Here is an 18,249-nt window from a genome sequence, read left to right on the forward strand (position 1 = left end):
AGATATCTTTCGTCGAGGACAGCGCTTGAAACCGGCCTTTCACTGCCAGCTATTCGCCTTCCAGTTTCGTTTCCATGCGAGGGTATATCCGGGTGTCTAATGTTGCTGCTTAGTTGAACTGTCTATTCGGACGGAGTCTCCGATAAGTTTTTGTACTGTTTCATATGAAAACTGTTAGGTGCCGCTGCAATAGAGGAGGCTCGTTGTGCTGATCTTTTTCATCGCACAACTGCTACTCGGCCAAAGATTGCAGGGCACGATTCTAGCGCATCGTACCTCATTTTTGTGAGCAAGGCTACAGTTGCAAGTAAGAAGATGATAATAAAGCTCAGCTTTATGTTTTGAGAGATAACTGACCGTGAACGTCAACAAGCATCAACCACGGCGTTCCGTTTTCAACTTCAAGCATGTTTTTTTCCGCATCGCGTGCTTGTCCCAAATATTGTGCTCGCTGTAAATGCAAAGTCAGTCATTGACAAGATGTTTTTACATTATGTGGGGGCAAATTGGTGCCTCTGATAATGTCAAACCACCAGATCTATTCCAGGGAACCACCCGAAATTGCACATTGTGGATTGGAGGTTGGGCTTCACCGCATGACACGAGCACCGTTCGTGCTAACATATTTTATTTATATCTGACAAACTGTTCCGCTCAAGTCGACATTTTTTCTAGGGCATGTTTTTGAAATGTTTCCCTACAAAATGTATATTCTAATTTTTTTTCTACTACCGGTCGTTTGATATACACAACTCCTTTTTATCATTTTTTTTTTTCGAAAACTTGACAAAAGTTTTGATTTTGATATTTTTTTTCACAACTATGATATATAAAAACATTTAAAAAACTGGTGTTATTGGAAAGGCCGTTAGATAATCTGCATTTTGTGTTCTTGTAATTAGTGCCTAACCAATTCTTTTAGCAGGAAAAAAATGTTTTCTTAGACCCCTAAAAATTGGTCAATTTTCCGGCGGTAGCGAAAGAGTTAAGCCATCAAAAATGTTTTGGAGTTTTCGCAAAAGCACTGTAGCACAGAGTAGTGCTAGCCTGGAAAATATAAGTTTGCCTGGCTTAATCCTCTAGAACTCTTCAGCTTCCCTGTAAAGGATGACTGGAGAGAAATTCAGCCTTTCTTTTTTTTTAGGTCTGGACGAAATTCTTCAAGCTGTCAAAGCAAAAAGAAATGTACGGATAAAACAATACGAGATATCGTTTAAGCTTTAGAAAAGTAAATCTAGTGTAACAAAAATCGAAAAAAAAAAAGACTTTTTAGTACATTTGTTTTCTTGTAACAGGTGCACTTCTGACACAGTGCATTCCTTGCTTTCAGTCAAGTAAGAAACCCACTACAAGATGGTTGTATGTCATGCAATGAACATTGGGGGCTCAATCCCCTACGTTCACGTATAAGCAAGAAGAAAAAGGTAAGGAACTATAACAAAGAAAACAGAATACAGATGAAAAGTCAACTGAAGTAAGCTCCCCTTTATATTCTCCTCATGCCACACTGCAAAAATCTCTAAGCAAAAAAAAAGAACGGAAACCTTGCCCACAATAACAATGGTGACTATTGTGTAGTACAGATTTATGTACGGCTGCATTGTCCTGCCTGTCCAAAAAAAAAAAAAGATGTGCATGCTACTTTCTGCAGGAAGAAAATGCACACCCACATCGGTGCAAATGCCTCACACAGGCTGAAATAATGTATATTGTATATTGCATGTATATTGATGCATGCTTCGCTACAGCGGAGCTGCCGTTAACAAAGAACCATGAAGGCACACTCAAGACATTACACACTTTGCTTTGCCTCTTTGTTTCACTCAACAAACCCAACACTTGGCAGGGAGCACTGGCTACAGAAAACTTTTGCCCGAGACAGCCAATGAATGCACAAAATTCCAAAATGAACCTCCCACTACCACTCAGCTAAACTAGGCTGGCAGTGCTGGCATAGCCCACAGAGCTTTATTCTTCGCTGATTCCGTGTGTGGGTACTATATGCTCCGATCTTGTACTGGTCACTTTAGTTTCCCCGCTAAATTACCTGCAGCAGTTCTTTCCTTGCTACTAGATGACACTCCTCCAAACCTGTACAGCTGGTCGACATGTTCTTCGCCCCGTGCCCTAAGGAGGCATGGGCTCCAGGCACCCTTTTTTGTAAACTGCGTAACTGGGGCTGTGTGAATAGTGATTGTTTGTGTGAATATGAAGCGAACAATGATAATGATTTAGTTCGAACGATTGTGAATCGAGCCGAATATTTTGGAATTGAGGTGAATATTTAGCGATTTTTAATAGGAGACCTGAACTTCACAATTTCTCAAGCATGCTCAGTAACCAGCCTGCAGAGAAATGGCTTATTTAACAAGGTTTGCCAAATTTTTTTCTATGGCATAACGCAAGCATACAGTAGCTAACGTGCTGCTTTCAGCTTTATTGGTGGTATTAATTTTTATATGGTGGCAACCTTCATCTCATGTGATGACCTCAACCACAAATATTGCAGTATATAAGTGTAATGAGGGTATATCTCCGGATAAGCTGCAATTACCACATTTTTTTCTTTAAAGCGAAAAATGTAAACGGCAGTCCTGCAAACTTTTGTGTCAATTCTAGGCAGGAAGCTTAGTGTATGAGCAATGCAAGGCACTGAAAATTGAACTAATCTATAAACCCTTGTCAGCACACCCTCAAGGCATGGTGGTATCAACCCCACTTTGTACTTGCTTGCGGGTCCCTCTCCTGGTATCAAAAATGCACAAATTCTATTTTTAAAGGACACTTGCACCGCAAATGTCTCAGCATGCGCACGCAAGAATCTTAAATTTGGGTTCCACTAAGGGCATGCCATGCGTAATTAAATGTATAAAAAGAGTTGACACCACATTTGGCAGAAGTGCCTGATAGCAAATGTGCACAGTCAACAGTCTAGTGTGGTGAGTGCTGCACTGACAACACCTTCCTGTCAAGAAAGCTTCATCTCAGTGTCTAGCAGCGCGAAGTTAGACAAGTTCATCATTTTTTCCTGTCCCGTATAAAAAAAAGGTACATTACCGATTAAAGAAAAGACTACCAATTTCGTGCACCACTTGACTGTAAAACCAGGGACCCCGGGACTAGGTCATAGCGCAGCTAGGCGTTCTTATCTAGAGAGTGTTGATACCGGGGCAGCTTGAGTGCCACCATGTTATCAGGATGTGAGAAATTCGAAAAGAGAAGCGTAAGTGTCTGGAGTTGCCCTGATGCCGAGCAGATATGAAGCACTGCATAAGCAGCTTCCTCATGCCCTTTAAGCCTGTTTCCTTCTCTCTCGGCCCTGCAAAGCCAGCAGACAAGGTTCTGTGAAAAGTTGCACCAGGACTCACTGGACCAAATTTGCCCCCCCTTTTTTTTTGTTTTGTTTTTGGAAGCACGCAATCTAATTCGCTGGTGCACATTTTATGAAGCATGGTGAGAAAAAAACAAAACAGGCTATAGCCACATGTCACCAGTGCACTGCGGGAAAGCCTGTAACTCCTAGCCAGTTTATGTTTGCAGTTGTTGACCACAGGTGCTCAAAGTGCAAACTCAGCGCAAAAAAAAAAAAGAGAGAAAAACATTTTTCCTATGTTTTTATAATGAGGCATCCTTATTTTCATAAGGCATAATTTCCTGTATTCAAGTTTGCAGAAACAATTGCCAGGGGGAATTTTCAAACTTCAAAATACTTCAAAAATATTTTAAGTTTTTGAATAACGCCATTCAATTCAAAGCCGAATCAAATATTGCATTATTTGCTTCGATACTTAAAAGTTCCGAATCAAATATTGCATTATTTGCTTCGATACTTAAAAGTTTCAAATAATTTCAGACCCCTACAGATTACCCCACAGTTCTGTATTTCTGCCTTTTCTCGCTGCACTAGAAATGAATTCTACGAACCATGCTGAACTGTTCTCCTGCCTTTTGGACTGCATAATGACACAAAGCTTGCATATAAAACCATAAAGTTTCACCCCGACAACCACAAGAGGAATTTAGGCGGTGTGGTGACGATTTCCACTTCGGAAACCGTGGGGCCTCGGTTTGAACTCCAGCACTGACAGGTGCATTCTATTTTTTAAATCAGCATTAAAAGTGACCACAAATGCAGACAGGCTTGAAAATTACTGCCCAAGGGTACTGCCAAAGGCCAAGAAAATTACTTGGTGGCAGGGCTTACAACAGCGGCCGAGCTGGAAGGGGGAACAGCAGAGACTAGGGAAGGGGAGAGAGGGAGCCACTGACCTCCGTGAGAATGTCGGCCGGCACCCCAATGGCCATGAGGATGTTGGCGAGCTGCTCGAGCAGGCCCGACTGGTTCATGGCCTTCTGGCAGGAGGAGGTGACGTTGAGCGGGGCACTGGGCGACACCAGGGAGCGCACCACTTGCAGCATGTGGAAGATGTTGGAGACCTTCTGGGCCGACCAGCCGCCCACCTGGGGGGAGTCGGCCCCCTCGGGCTGCTGCGGCTGGCTGTGGTGGTAGTTGAAGAAGGGGCTCAGCCGCTGGATGTAGCTGCCCTCCTTGAAGAAGTTCTGGTTCGAGTTGTTGTTCTTGAGCAGGTGCAGCAGCACCACCAGGCAGTCCTCCACCACCACGCCTGCGTTCGCCCCCACCCCACTCAGCCGCTCGCCAATGTCACACGAGGCAAATAAAAAAAATGAAAGGAGAAACGAAAATTTTCTGCAACTCGTACAGTCAAATTAGGGGTTTAATGCTCCGAATTTGCATCCAGGCTACAAGACCCACCACACTGGAGGGCAATGGACAACGTACTTGGGATCGTCAATGCGCCCCACAATCTTGTAAACAGAAATTTCTTTTTTTTCTTCTTTTTTTTTTGCCTCCGTCAGAAAACATACACTTCAGCCAGGCATAAAATTGGTGACCTGAAGCCCAGTAGTGGTGCACCAAAATGTAGCACCATAGGCCCTGACCCATCATAGCAGTGGCATTTCAAAGCATTTTTTTTTATTAATAAGCAAGCAGCTTCATGGTTCTGCAATTACCAAAAGCAAGCTGCTTTTACTACAGCCTAAGCATTAGATGCCTATGCAAGTGCCCCTCAGCCATTATATCCCCACATGGGTTGACAATTTTGGCTTGGACAAAGGTTGAAGGGTGTGTGCAGGCTCAGCCCACACCCCTCTCAACCCTTGTCCAAACCCAAATACTATATAACCAGCCCATTCTACTGCATCTTACAGCAAGCTCGCACAGCATGATTGAGTTGACCCCACAGTCATTGCCTGAATTTCCCGAGCAGCATCGCTTGACAAGTGGTAACCCGCTGCCATTCAAAGGATAGAGGAGAAGCTGCGCTCCGTTCCCAGGCAGCACTGCACCTGTTCAGCAGTATAGGGAGAAAAATCGTGGCAGCATGCGAGAAAAGCTGACCTCCATCGCTGCATCCTTCGTCGATGATAATGTCCAAGAGGCGATCAAAGGCGTTCTCAAATGCCACAATCTTCTGGATGTTGGCATTGGCCTTCGTCAGGTGGGACAGCAAGAGCAAGGCCTGGAGAATGAAGCACAGTGCTGTACAGCCTGGCTGGCATGGGCAGGAACTGGCTACCAACAGGCAATTCATCTTTGCCTGCTTTTCTTAAACTGAGCCACAAAAGAGCTTTGAACCAAAGTACAAATTACCAAGTCACTGCCGCAGAGGCATTGTTGATATAGCATACAGATGTTACGAACAAAGGAAGATAATCTCGACTACACTGAGTGAATCTCATGAAACTGCGCTTAAAGGGGCCATGCAGACAAAATACAAGTTCATTTTATTCGAAACATTTGGCACTTTATAGTGCTCCCGGTGCTATTCTGGCAGCAAGTGATGCTTTATTCACTGAGAAATTAATTTAAGTTAAAACTGATTCTCCCGCCAAATCGCGTGTTTCATGACGCCTGCCATGATGTCACAAGGAAGGGTCTTCAAGCAAATTTCTAGTGCGCTGTTCAGTCTGCAGCGGACTGTGGAGCCTTGTTTATACCGTCAGTCCTCTTAGATGGCGCCCTCTGCACCGCTATTTGCCTTTGCTTTGTTTTTTATTGTATTTGCACCTGGCTTGTTTTTGTTACGGTAGATAGTAATCATTTCATGAAACATCGCGTATGCTCGACAAACAGGGTCACGTAAGACAATGTCGCTTACGCCAATCAGCCAGCGTCGTGCGCGACAACCCCAAAAAGCCACACTGCTGTGCAGCTATAAAAAGCATAGTGCCAGTACAAACAGCAGTACACGCTGGCATTTCAATATTTACGTGTACTTTTGTAACTTCCATTGTTTCACCCTGTGATTCTTACTGCTATAAAATGAATATGCATTGCACTTTAGCGAAAACAGCTTGTTCTGCAAGTGTATAAGCCCTGCCTAACTTGCGTTTGCTTTTGCCAGGGCCTCAGCCAATCGCACGGCTGCGCATATGACATCATATGTTCTAGTACGGGAAATTAACTAGTGAGTCGCATAACCATTCCTTTTTTTCCTAACCATGTAGCTTATTTGAGTGAAGTTTACGTTAAATGCGGTGTCATTTGACTGTAACGAGGCAATCTTTTGAATGAACCAAACAAGTGTTTTGTCTGAATGGCCCCTTTAAGGTGCTGGAAAACACCTAGGGCTAGTTATAAACCTGCAACCACAGGCTACAGCAGCAATGGGGGCTACAAACCACTCCCCTTCCTAACGTCAGCTTCAGGCTCTGCAGAGTTAAAAAAAAAGTTGGATATTTGTGCCTTGCATTAAGCGCAGCTTAGCATGGCTTAAATGTCACAGTCACGTACCGTCAAACCATGGCTTACTTAAACCTGGTTTAAACAATAAATTGTTTAGCGGATTTGTGCATTTTCACAATTGTCTTCAGAAACTACAAATGCAGAAGGCACCCGAAGAAAATCTGGCTGCAGAACAAGCTCAAGGAATGCCTCCCCACCTGTTGCCGCAAAATAGATTGAAGCAGCGAACTGCTTGTAAGTATGTATATACCAACGTATTGTCGGCCGCAAAAGTTTGTGGGGTGCGCAGTGTGTGGTGGATCGGCGCAAATTTGCAATGCTGCGCCACTTTCCGCCACGGAACGCCGGGACGAGGCTCAAGAACCTTGCGCACCAGGCCCACTATGTACATGCCTGCCCTTACTTCATTATCAAGGATCTCTGGTCCCTCACTTCCCCGTGACGTGCTTTCAGAACCACGGCATGTGACCATCACGATGGGTCAGCTTTCACTGGTGCAACAAAAGACGTAGCTCGCGGCCGCCTTTTGCCCGAGGATCAACTTTATCTTGATATATGCTATCTACAAAGTGAAGTGCCGGTCTAACATTGAAGTAATTAAAGTGGAGCTGTTATACGCTTAGCACTGAAGGTGTGTTGCGGCAAAGCCAACTTTCTGTAGCACTCAATCTAATGTACCGTATTTACTCGCGTAATCCTCGCACCCCTAATGTGAGCCACCAAAACTTGGATTTTTTGGTTCCTCGCATAATCCTCGCACCCCCAACTTTGCAGCGGCGAAAGTTGCCTGCTCGCGAAACCCGCATGGTGCACGCGCTCTCCAACGCGCGCCCTCCCCCGCCGCCTCTCCGTTCGGCGGAGAGCGCTGTGTATCCAAGGCCATCCAGGCGCCCCAACAACCTGCATGGCTACTCTTAACAGGCGCCCTAACACGCTACTCGCACTGTACTTGAGCCGGTTTCGCGTGCGCGCAGCTAGACGGCGTTCGCGCAGCCCGCTGTCGTGTTGTCGTGTCGCCGTCGTGGTCCCGTCGTTGAGCAGCAGCAGTCAGTGAGTCACTCGCGTCAGTGGTGGATATCTCGCTGCCATTTTGAGAACTTTTTGATCTCTTTGTTTTGTGCTTGGTGCCGCTTCGCCATGGGGAAGAACGCCAGCTACATTGCCGCTTTCAAATTGAAAGCGATAGAGTATGCGATCGAACACGGCAGCCGCGCCGCAGGCAGGCACTTCGGCGTCACCGACTTCGACGTGCGTTACTGGAGCAGGGCACGCACGTGACGCCGACGAGATAGGGCGCGCGCCAGAAAGCAAAGGCGGCAATTTCATGAACGCTGATCGACGGGAGACTGTTTACGTTGTAAATAATAAAATAAAAAGAAATAGCTGCTGTTGGCAACACTGAGCTTACATATACAAAAAACGACCGCTACATTTAGCGGGACTGGCAGAAGGCAAATTGGCAACACTGTGCACCGGATTTTTTTTCCCCGCATAATTCTCGCACCCCTATCTTCGCATTGACTTTTCCGAAAAAAAAGTGCGAGGATTATGCGAGTAAATACGGTAGGTACAGTGGACTCTCGTTAAACGGAACCTCTAGGGACCAGGAAACTACGTTACATTTATCAGGAGTTTCATTTAGAGAGAGAGAACAGATTTAGCATAGTACAATCCTCTTCACGCCACTTGTTCCCGACGCGGCGGGCGTGCGCGCAATTGGTCTCCGCGAAAGCGGATCCCGATATGCGAAATCTAGGCAATGAGGAGAACTGTACATTATGGGCACAAGCTTTATCGCACAAAAGTAACAAGCAAACTTTTTTTAAAAAAAGTACTATACTACTGGATTACAAAAAATTGCCATTAGTCTCCTCACTCATTCCCCCTTTAAAATACAGTGGGAACTTCGATTTATTTGCTTGAGAAAAATGACTTTTGTGGACGTTTCGAAAGCCTCCTGCAGCTTGCCCTTGTTCTGTATTATTCTCGTCAGGCTACTCTTGGGGACGGCATACTTCGTCGCAAGCGCCGTTTTTGTGAAGCGACCACTCTCGAAGTCATTGACTACCTCCATCTTCCTGGACAACGCAAGCGCATTGTGCGGTCGTTTCTGCGCTACCATCATAAGCTGGCTTCACGACGAAATGTTGCATACGACACCGCACAAAGTCAGAGACACCGCACAGTCGGGGAAAATCAGAAACCGCCGGAGAAGGAAACTGGAAAATATCTGGGACAAGAGGGGGGGAACAGTGACGCGCACTGCATTTGCGCTGCGCTTGCCCAAATAGCTGCGGTATGAGTCTGCCTTCAATCTGTTTAGGTGGTGGTAGGAAAATTTGAGTTCCGATTAACGAAATTTTTTTTACATTGCCTTAATACAAAACCAACCAATTGTGAAGCGTTTGTTCTGTTTAAATGGTAGTTCCATTTATCCGATTTCCGTTTATCGAGATTCTACTGTATATTGGAAAAATTAATTCTGAAATTAGCCGCCAGGACTAGTCTGTAATTACGCAAAGGTTTGTTTACTTTTCATGATTAGGTTGTTGAGGGCACTCGTAAATATTGCAGAATTTTTGTCTGCTGTCAATACATAGGCTTGTATGGGGAAAAAACGGACAGCCCCATGTTCGTCCGCTAGAATAAAACTACTCCATCCAGGTGTCATTCAGGTAATTAACAGGTATGCTCAATCGCAATAAGCAAACATGTTTGTTTCTGCCCTTGTACTGCACCCAACTCCGCTGGTCATCCCTCTTCACAGAGTGGAAGGGCACCCATGTTTTTCCCATATTTTTGACAAAGATCAAGTGTGTGCTCCGCCATTTACAATCGGTGCACCTTTTCGTCATCACAGGAAAAACCTAGCGTATGAACGGGCATGTTTACTATGCGCAAAACAGTATCAAGTTTCTCTTCAGTTATACCGAGGCTCATAAAAGTGGTCTTCAGTGATTCGAGTGCGTAATTTATTGCCATTTTGTCGTCCTAGCGCCGATTTCAGTGCTAGTATCGCTTCTTTCAAGATACCTACAGTAGATTGAAAGTTACACAGCATTCACAAGAAAGTTGGCTTTGCCGCAACACACCTAGTCGACGCACATGGTTTTCTTCAGATCCTAGCCTATAACAGCTCTGCTGTAATTAATGTTCGGCCAGCACATCACTTTGCAGACAGCATATATTCGGACAAAGTTGATCCCCGCGCAAAAGGAGGCCGCGAGCTACGTCTTGTTGCACCAGTGAGAGCAGATCTGCGACGACGGTCACTCGGCGCCAGAGCGGCTGCCGTGAATATTGAAAGCACGTCACAGGGAGGCAAGTGACCAGAGATGCCTGATAACAAAGTAAGGACAGACAAGCACTAAGCACGCCTGGCGCGCAAGTTTCTTGAGCCAAACCCGGCAGTCTGTGGAGGCAGATGGCGCAGCAATGCAGATTTGTGCCGTTCCGCCACGCACTGCACACCCCGCAAACTTTTGTGGCCGACAGTACAATGCTTACGCAAGCCTGGTTTCCATTTGTACTCCAACAAACATCCTGCGCTTCTCATGACAACGTGATACCGAGATTTCAAGGCAATAATAATAATTCTAGCAAAGTAGGTTGGTTCTGTATATTACTGTCACTCTTAAAGTAAGTGTCAGGTTTTCAGATGGCAAAAGGCATGCAACGAAACCTCTCCTCAAGCATGTTATTTCTATTATAGTCGATAGCTTGTATAGTAAATTTTTAATGATCTTGGACAAAGGAAGGAAAATTAGCTTGACCTGACTGCACCAGTGGAACCATTTATTGTGCTGTTAACTGTCAATTTTGCCATGTCTCGGCTGACTTGTTATTTTTGTTCCTCACACTCAGCTTTTGTAATTTAGTTATGAATACATTGTTAAAAAGTGTAACAGTTGCTTCTAACAACTTTTAGCTCATACGCATCGGAGCAGCATAGTGGGCACACGAAGCCTTCTACAATGGCAGCTCGTGCTGCAACCATTTTCACAAGAGTACATTATAACCCAACTATCAGTTTGTTTGCCTTGCACTGTGTAAAAGGTGTTGCTTGCAATGCAGGAAGCTCTTGCTCAAAGAAAAGAGCCTGGGCACTACAAATGGGGAAACCTTTTGAGCTAAGTAAAAACATGGTGCAAGGGGGGCTTGCGACTTGAGAGAGGCATGCTTACATCGTTGCGAATGACCTCTCGACTGTCCGAAAGCAGGTCCATGAGCCTGGACACTCCCATTGGGCTGGTGAGGACACACTCTTGAACCTCCTTGGCGCGGTGAATCAGCAACCCCGTCAAGAGTCGCACAGCTGGCCACCTCACTCGGAAATCAAACTCCTACAGCGAGCACCAAAACAAGCATGCAGGTTGCAGGTCACAGGGCGGGTAAGAGATGGACAAAAAGGTATTCCGGAATACAATAAAAATACAGAGTTACATCTGCTAGAATTGTAAAATACAGATAGCAGAAACAATCCCCTTTGATCTAACAGGATATCTTGAAGACACTTCTGTAAACACACGAAAGAAAAAATACCCAAGGGTACAGATACAAGCACACGTACGTACACCAAAATAGCTCTAATTATTTCAGCAAGGTGACTTTCTGGAAATGTATTTGTCAATCACAAAATGTAAGCGCAGTACAAGGCAAAATAATGGCTCAATAAACCAATAGGAGTTAATTCTCGAAGAAAATAAACTGCCACTGACTGCACTTCGGTCACCACTGGAACCAATTCGAGGCATCTACAGAAGTGCCACCCACCGCGCTTCGGTGGCTGGCCGAAGCAACGTCTCAAGGCCTTGCAAGAACAGCACGTCTCATTTGTCCGTGCAGAGAAATACTTTGAAAAGCACTTCGTGAGGGACACATTCAGAATGGCATGACATTGAAGCTTCGCTTCGCTTCACTTGGAATTTTTTCTAAGGTATTTTTTTTTCTTCTTAAAGGAAGCTCGCACTTATACCATTACAATATTGCAATGCTGTATTACCTCCATCAGGTCCAAAAGGAGGGTGACGTTCTCTGGCTTCTTTATGTATATTTCTGTAAACTGCTCTCCCAGTTCTCTGCTTGCAGTTTCATATTGAGATTCATCTGCACAAAGAAAAAAAAAGAAATCAAATCAATATAGTTGCAAACGGCTTGCCACAAATGGCGACAACAGCATTCAGCCATAGTCCAATTGCTCACAAAAATAAAAAAGGAATGAGGGCCACTCGAAACGATCTCAGCTCACACTTGGCTTTGCCAAGATGACAGTTCTCCGGTATTCTCACATGTTTCTTACACTGCTTCTTACTGCCGATTAGAAGCTACATTCCTATGGCGTTAACACGGTTGTATTATGCCTCAACCACTTTGTAAACAACAAACCAATGCTGAGTGTTGAAATAAATTTCCAGGATGTTTACCCTGCAGGCTGTGGCTAAATACACACTTACAAGTATACACACAGGCAGAAAAAGGCCATAAACAACTACTACATTAAGGAAAAAAGTTCCCATCTGCCAACACAGTACCATCACTTTCCTCCGAGCCCGATATGACATAGGAAAGGGCATCCAGGGCGTAGCCAATGATTTCGCCGTCTCCTCTGTCGGTTTCCAGAATGTGAATAAGAGCGTCCATGCCTTGAGCACCGACTTCCACTCTGAATTTCTGAAACAAGCGCAGAAGACCGTGTTTACTATCGGTGCGAGGCAGTTTCTGTTTCCAGACAAGCGCTTAACGAAACATTAAAAAATAACCCATACAATAACCTACCTTCGCCAAAGCCTTGAGAGCACGGCAAGCATCTCGCCGATCTTCTAGAAGAGTTGATGTTTGTACTCTGTTGACAAGGCGCTCAACCTGCCGGCCGGGGGGAAAAAATGTTGCTGTCGTCTGCGTTTTCATCCCGCACGATACGTTTCATTGGCAAAGCAGTTTTCAGCGCTTCGTACATATGCTAAGCCACATGTGTTTCGCAAGTGTTTATGCTTCATGACCATCTGAACTCTTACGCCCAATATTACAGTGAGTCAAAATTTGTCCGCTGCGAAAAGCGAATGAACACCTGACATCGCATCGGAAGATACGTCACCTCGCAAACTCCACACCCATTTTATTGTTTTTAACCACGATGAAACAATTCGACAAGCAAGGTCGCCACATGTTTATGAAGATATGCGGAACATATAACGAAGTAAGCGACAGTCAGCTGTACGCAAACGAAAACAACCGCAAACATTGGCACGAGCCGAGCAGGCAAGCCCGCAGAGCAGCGAAGCCGGGCCCGTCAGAACAACAGCTCTGCCAGATCGCGCTCAACGCACGGAACTGACATGCTTTACATTGAACGCAGCAATCGTCGTAATAAATTTTGAATACCGTTTCGGCTCCTGTTGGTGAGTGAGCCCCCGGCTGTCCGCCGAGCACGGTCTTCAACCCAGACTTGAACAGCTCCATTTTGCACCTATGGCGTGGCGCACACAACTTCCGGCGCTCAGAGCGCACCCTGGCAAAACGAAGCCTTTAACTTCCGTTTTAGGTTTCTCCCTTTTTTTTTTTTTTTTTTGTACATCACTTTCGGTTTTTGTTTATCTATATTATCTTTCACGCTCATGCGAGTTTCTACTTTTGTGCCAGCCTTCCAGCGTTATAGCTAATCAATGCGCTGCACGGAAGATAAATGGAAATTTGATCAGTGGACGTTGGGTGCGTCAGGGACTTTGTCCTTGGTCGCCTTGGTTACGCCGCCGCCTCCTCTCAAATCGCGCGAGATACGCGTTCCTAAAGTGGCTGCTGTTGAGGCGTTGCTGGCCGGTAATCGCACGGGAGCGCTGATGAGCGCATAAAGTTCTCCCTGAGCAACGATGAAAAGTGACGCGGTTATGTGGGCTTTGCTCGCCCCGTGCTTCGCTGCTTTGTCTTGCAGTGCCAATCCTGCCGGCAACGACGAGGCAAACTCTGAAAGCGCTGATGACGGCACGACCCCCTCGCAAACTTTGCCCATTGTCCTGTGGCACGGCTTGGGTGACTCCTGCTGCAATCCGTTGAGTATAGGCGGGTTCAAGAAGTTCCTCGAGGAGTCCATCCCCGGCGTGTACGTCAACTCTCTGAAGATCGGCAGCAACATGATCGAGGAGATCGGTGACAGCTACTTCATGAACTGCAACGAGCAGGTCCAGAAAGCGTGCGATATCATCGCGAATGACACGAAGTTGGCCGGCGGCTACAACGCGATCGGCTTTTCCCAGGGCGGCCAGTTCGTGAGGGCGGTGGCACAGAGGTGTCCCCAGCCGCCGATAAAGAATCTCATCTCCCTCGGCGGCCAGCACCAAGGGGTGTTCGGTCTTCCCAGGTGCCCAGGTGAAAACTCTACGCTATGTGAGTACGCCAGAAAGCTTCTCAACATTGGCGCTTACTGGGATGCCGTTCAGGACCACTTGGTACCGGCTCAATACTGGCATGACCCTTACGATCGCAGTACTTACATTGCAAAGAGCCTCTTCCTCGCCGACATCAACAATGAGCGCGTCAAGAACGAAACTTACAAAGACAATCTTCTTAAATTGAAGAATCTCGTGCTCGTCATGTTCGAAAACGACACGGTGGTCGATCCCAAGGCGTCCAGTTGGTTCGACTACTACCCCGAGAACGATGATAAGACCATAGTGCCTCTGCGCCAGCAAAAGATCTACACCGAAGACTGGATTGGCCTGAAGGCGCTCGACCAAAGCAACAGGCTGCATTTTCTGGCAACGCCCGGAGACCACCTGCAATTCACGTTGGAGTGGTTCACAGAAAACATTCTTAAGCAGTACCTGCTCTGAGACCACGTACTCTGCTCACAAGACCGAGTACCCTTCTCTTGATGACTCTCCGAGAAGGGTGACTTCAGGAATGTGCTACGCGTTGGCCGACATTTTCGTCTCACGAAGCCTTCACTCCCGCGACGAATTCGACGGAAAAATAAAATATGCATACCGATCAACTTTTTTATCGCTTAATTCTTCGTGCTCAGTCTCAGCGATAGACCGGGCGATGAAGCTGGCCGGCTTCATTTCTCGGGAATCGCATTCGAAGCTAAGCGAGGATGTATGTCCCCGGTGGAGATGCGTTTGGGGTGATGACCGAAATTGTGACCCCTCTTACGGAGGGCGCCAAGGCAGGAGGGTGTCGGTCAAGCGCGCCTGTCGAGAAGCGGAGCCTCAGGCGTGTAGTGGCGGTGAGAATAAGGGTATACAAGAAACGATCCGCAGTCATTCCGTACTTCCATGATTGTACTACAGGCTAATGCAGATCGACGGAAGCTGAGGAGACAGCATTTTTTTCCCGCCCCACGGAAATTGGTAATGATTTGAAGCTTTTGAAAAGTAAACTTAGCCCCCAGCCAGCTCGTTTGCGGCAAGAAAACACGAAATCAGTTCGTGGCGTGTGTAGATAGCCGTGTACGCAATCCCCCCCCCCCCCTCCACGCGTGGTAAGGAGTATGTGGAGCAAGCTGCAGTCGTCGTTTGACCTACCGTCTACGGGAACGTGAGACAACGTGCATAAGGTTCCATGTGCAACAGCACATAAGCAGGCGGCTGCCTCCCCTTCTTTGAGTGCTGCACTGTAGTTGCTCGACATGCCAATTTAAAAATCGGTTAGATATATAACACGGCGAAAATGGGGTGACCGATGGTGTGAGCGCGCCGTCAATAGCGTTATCTGAAAAAAAAAAAAAAAAAGGCTGGTTATGTGGTGGCTTCCACCGTAGTCGACGCCTCGTGTGTCTTGTAACAACAAGGACGAGAGGAAGGGAACAACACCCTAGTAACTCTCCCTTCCTCTTGCCCTTGTCGTTTGCTTTGCTTTATATTCTCCGTTATATGCTTCACCGACTAGCCAAAGATTCTGTACGTGCACGGGCGTGTTTGGCGCGTCGGCATTTTGCGTGTGTATGGCTCTTCGACATAGTAAGTGTCAAGGAGCTATATGGGTCTAAATTAATTCGTGGTCATCCAATATCGCGCCTCATGTAGCCTACCTGTAGCTTAATTAATTAGGCGTGCAATGTCCCGGGGTTGTGTAAAATAAATGCGCTGTTTGAGGAGGCACACGGCGAAATAAATTACGCGAGAACAGGTCGAGCGGCGTCATTTATTTTGTTGTGGATTGTCCTGTTCTTTAAAACATGCTTTTTTTTTCATAAGTAAGCATTACCAACTATCCCTAGTTGCTGTCACATTCGAGATTCTCTTCTTTTAAAGCGAAAGCTCTACTACGCTACATCTTTCAAGGTCATTCCTCGCGTCGCAAGTAACATTCAGCCACCGACGCGCAACCTGCGCCTTTCTTATCGCTGCGCTCGATCGGAGCCTCGCCGCTGCGGTACCACGTGACTAGGCGAGGGCGAAACGACTGCTTCTTCTGCGCTTGATCGCTCAGCGCCGGCTGAGCCGTCTGTGCGTGCGTTTCAGTGCAAGCGAGCTACGTGACTAGGTGAGGGTTTAACGGTTGCTTCGCCGGCGCTTGGTCCCTCAGCTTCGCCATCGATGGTGCGCCGGCTGGACTGCCTGTGCGTGCCCTCCAGCGCAATCGAAAGGATGAACCAATCATCCAGAAGATGTAGCTATAGACGGCAGGCTGCGAAGTCTCAAGCAATGGCAAACCTTCACGAAACATGTGTGCGCAGCCTTTGCTTTCACTAGTGATAATTAGGTTTAGAAACGTTAAACCTCAGCCACTTTTTATTGACACCATTTGCTAAAGTATGCTATTGTGGAAAAGGTTGCTCAGGGCGCATTAACTAAATTCAGTTCAAGGGCGCAGTATAGTTAACAAGCCCTGCTGACACAATTAAGACAATGCGTTGCTGCAAGTGTTTAATTTTAACGCGACAGCGTTATTAGGCTCATTTCTCGATTTTGCCGTGCCCGCTAGCAGTCCGCTATCAGCCGTGCTCATCAAGTGTCCACGGAAATACGTCACCACTGCCAAGCGGAAACTACGACGGAGGCAGCCAGATGCAAAGCTTAACTGGAGGGTGGGAAGGAGGGCGACGATGCTATGGCGGATGCTATGTCAGAAATGGTGCGTGGTTCATAAAGCGTCGCGTCTGCGCAGTGAGTTCGTTCTCTTACCATTGGTGCATGCGCCGGTGAGCCACTGTTGACGCGATACTGTTAGCGGGCTCATTCGGCGACCATCTGTAAAGGCTAACTGCCTGATATCAGCCGTGCTCATGAAGAGACCACGGAAGACAACGGGGAAGTACGTCTGCGCACCCAGAAGAGAGCTATCGCTCGTGGTTGCTTAAAACCGAATGTGGAAAGGAGACTGAGGGCCGGTAGGCTTGCCGGCAATAATACTGCTGCGCAGAAGACCAAAAGGATACGTGGTTTCGTCAATTGCCCCTTCTGCGGAGTGAAGCTCCTTCTTCTATATAAAGACGTTGTTCCTAGTTTCGCTAAGTTAACTTTTAGCGCTCGGAAAGCATGAATGGCGAACACCGCAGCTCCGCTCGAAGCTCTCCATTGACGACGAGGTAACGCTATCGCGTCTTACATCTTAAGACCTAAACGTAGATGTCCCCTGCAACTTTTTAAAGCAAAGCTTTTTACATCTACCCCCCGAGAGTTCTTTCGCGACCGTTGGTGTCACCAGAAAACTCCACCGAACAAATAAAAGAATTTACTGGCACCGCCGGGAATCGAACCCGGAACTAATAGACTAACAAAGCGAGAGCCCGTTGTCTTACCGATTTAGCTACGAGCCCACGCGAAGACTGGGAAGACAGGTGGTGTACTCACCGAGCACATCTACGGCTCTACCCCCTGTGTTCTCGCTGAATGCCACGTGAAAGCGTCACGCGACCACTCACGCCAGTCTAGCGCCCCTGTGCCCAGCTTGCTCATATGCTAAGCGTTACAAAAACTAAAGGAAGCTCACACCAATGCATGACATCTCACTCCTAGTACGCCAGTGTGCTAAAGCCTGTGGCCTCCAGTGTTCATGTAAACAATCACAGCTCCTTGTCGTCCGCCCTCATGCCAAACCAAGGAATACATTCAAATACTCCTTGATGGCCAGGCCATCACTCCAAGCCCCAGCATCAAGATCATGGGCCTACATCTCGAGGCCAACACCAAGAGTGACGTCTCCTTGCAGTGCCTCGAAAACAGCAATAATCAAACCATAAATATGATCAGGCGAGTTGCCACCAAGAAGCGAGGCCTAAGCGAATCCAGTACGTTTCGATTAATTGAAGATTTTGTCCTCTCGAGAGTTACTTACGTCAACCCCCTGTCTTCTTCTCGACAAGGAAGACATAAATATGCTTTATATAATGATTAGAAAGGCTGTCGAGCAGCTGCCATTGGTCTTCTCATGAGTGCGTCCACACAGAGGCTGCTTAGCACGGGGCTCCACAACACGGTGGAAGAGCTGATAGAAGGCCATCTTTCTAACCAGAAGGTCCGACTCAGAACTGCGATGGGTAA

General features: G+C 46.8%; 2 protein-coding genes across 2 annotated transcripts in view; one reads left to right on the plus strand and one right to left on the minus strand.

Annotated features, from left to right (window-relative positions):
• The window catches only part of P115 (General vesicular transport factor p115), a gene marked incomplete at its 3' end in the record, with an annotated part of 28,089 nt that extends 14,809 nt beyond the window's left edge, over positions 1-13,280 (minus strand). Inside the window, 7 exon segments of the mRNA XM_077672474.1 lie at positions 4,270-4,625; positions 5,423-5,543; positions 10,954-11,112; positions 11,772-11,875; positions 12,301-12,439; positions 12,545-12,631; positions 13,151-13,280. Of these exon segments, the coding sequence (XP_077528600.1) occupies positions 4,270-4,625; positions 5,423-5,543; positions 10,954-11,112; positions 11,772-11,875; positions 12,301-12,439; positions 12,545-12,631; positions 13,151-13,228 (1,044 nt within the window).
• A 252-nt stretch (positions 13,281-13,532) lies between these two features.
• Positions 13,533-14,756, plus strand: LOC144140989 (palmitoyl-protein thioesterase 1-like). Its single transcript, XM_077672475.1, has one exon. It carries the CDS (start codon positions 13,636-13,638, stop codon positions 14,593-14,595), a length of 960 nt encoding a protein of 319 aa, XP_077528601.1. The 5' UTR covers positions 13,533-13,635; the 3' UTR covers positions 14,596-14,756.
• Positions 14,757-18,249: the final 3,493 nt, after the last annotated feature.

The sequence above is a fragment of the Haemaphysalis longicornis genome, unplaced genomic scaffold (assembly GCF_048455015.1).
Source record: "Haemaphysalis longicornis isolate Haplotype H1 unplaced genomic scaffold, Haemaphysalis longicornis Haplotype H1 scaffold_58, whole genome shotgun sequence".
NCBI lineage: Eukaryota > Metazoa > Arthropoda > Arachnida > Ixodida > Ixodidae > Haemaphysalis > Haemaphysalis longicornis.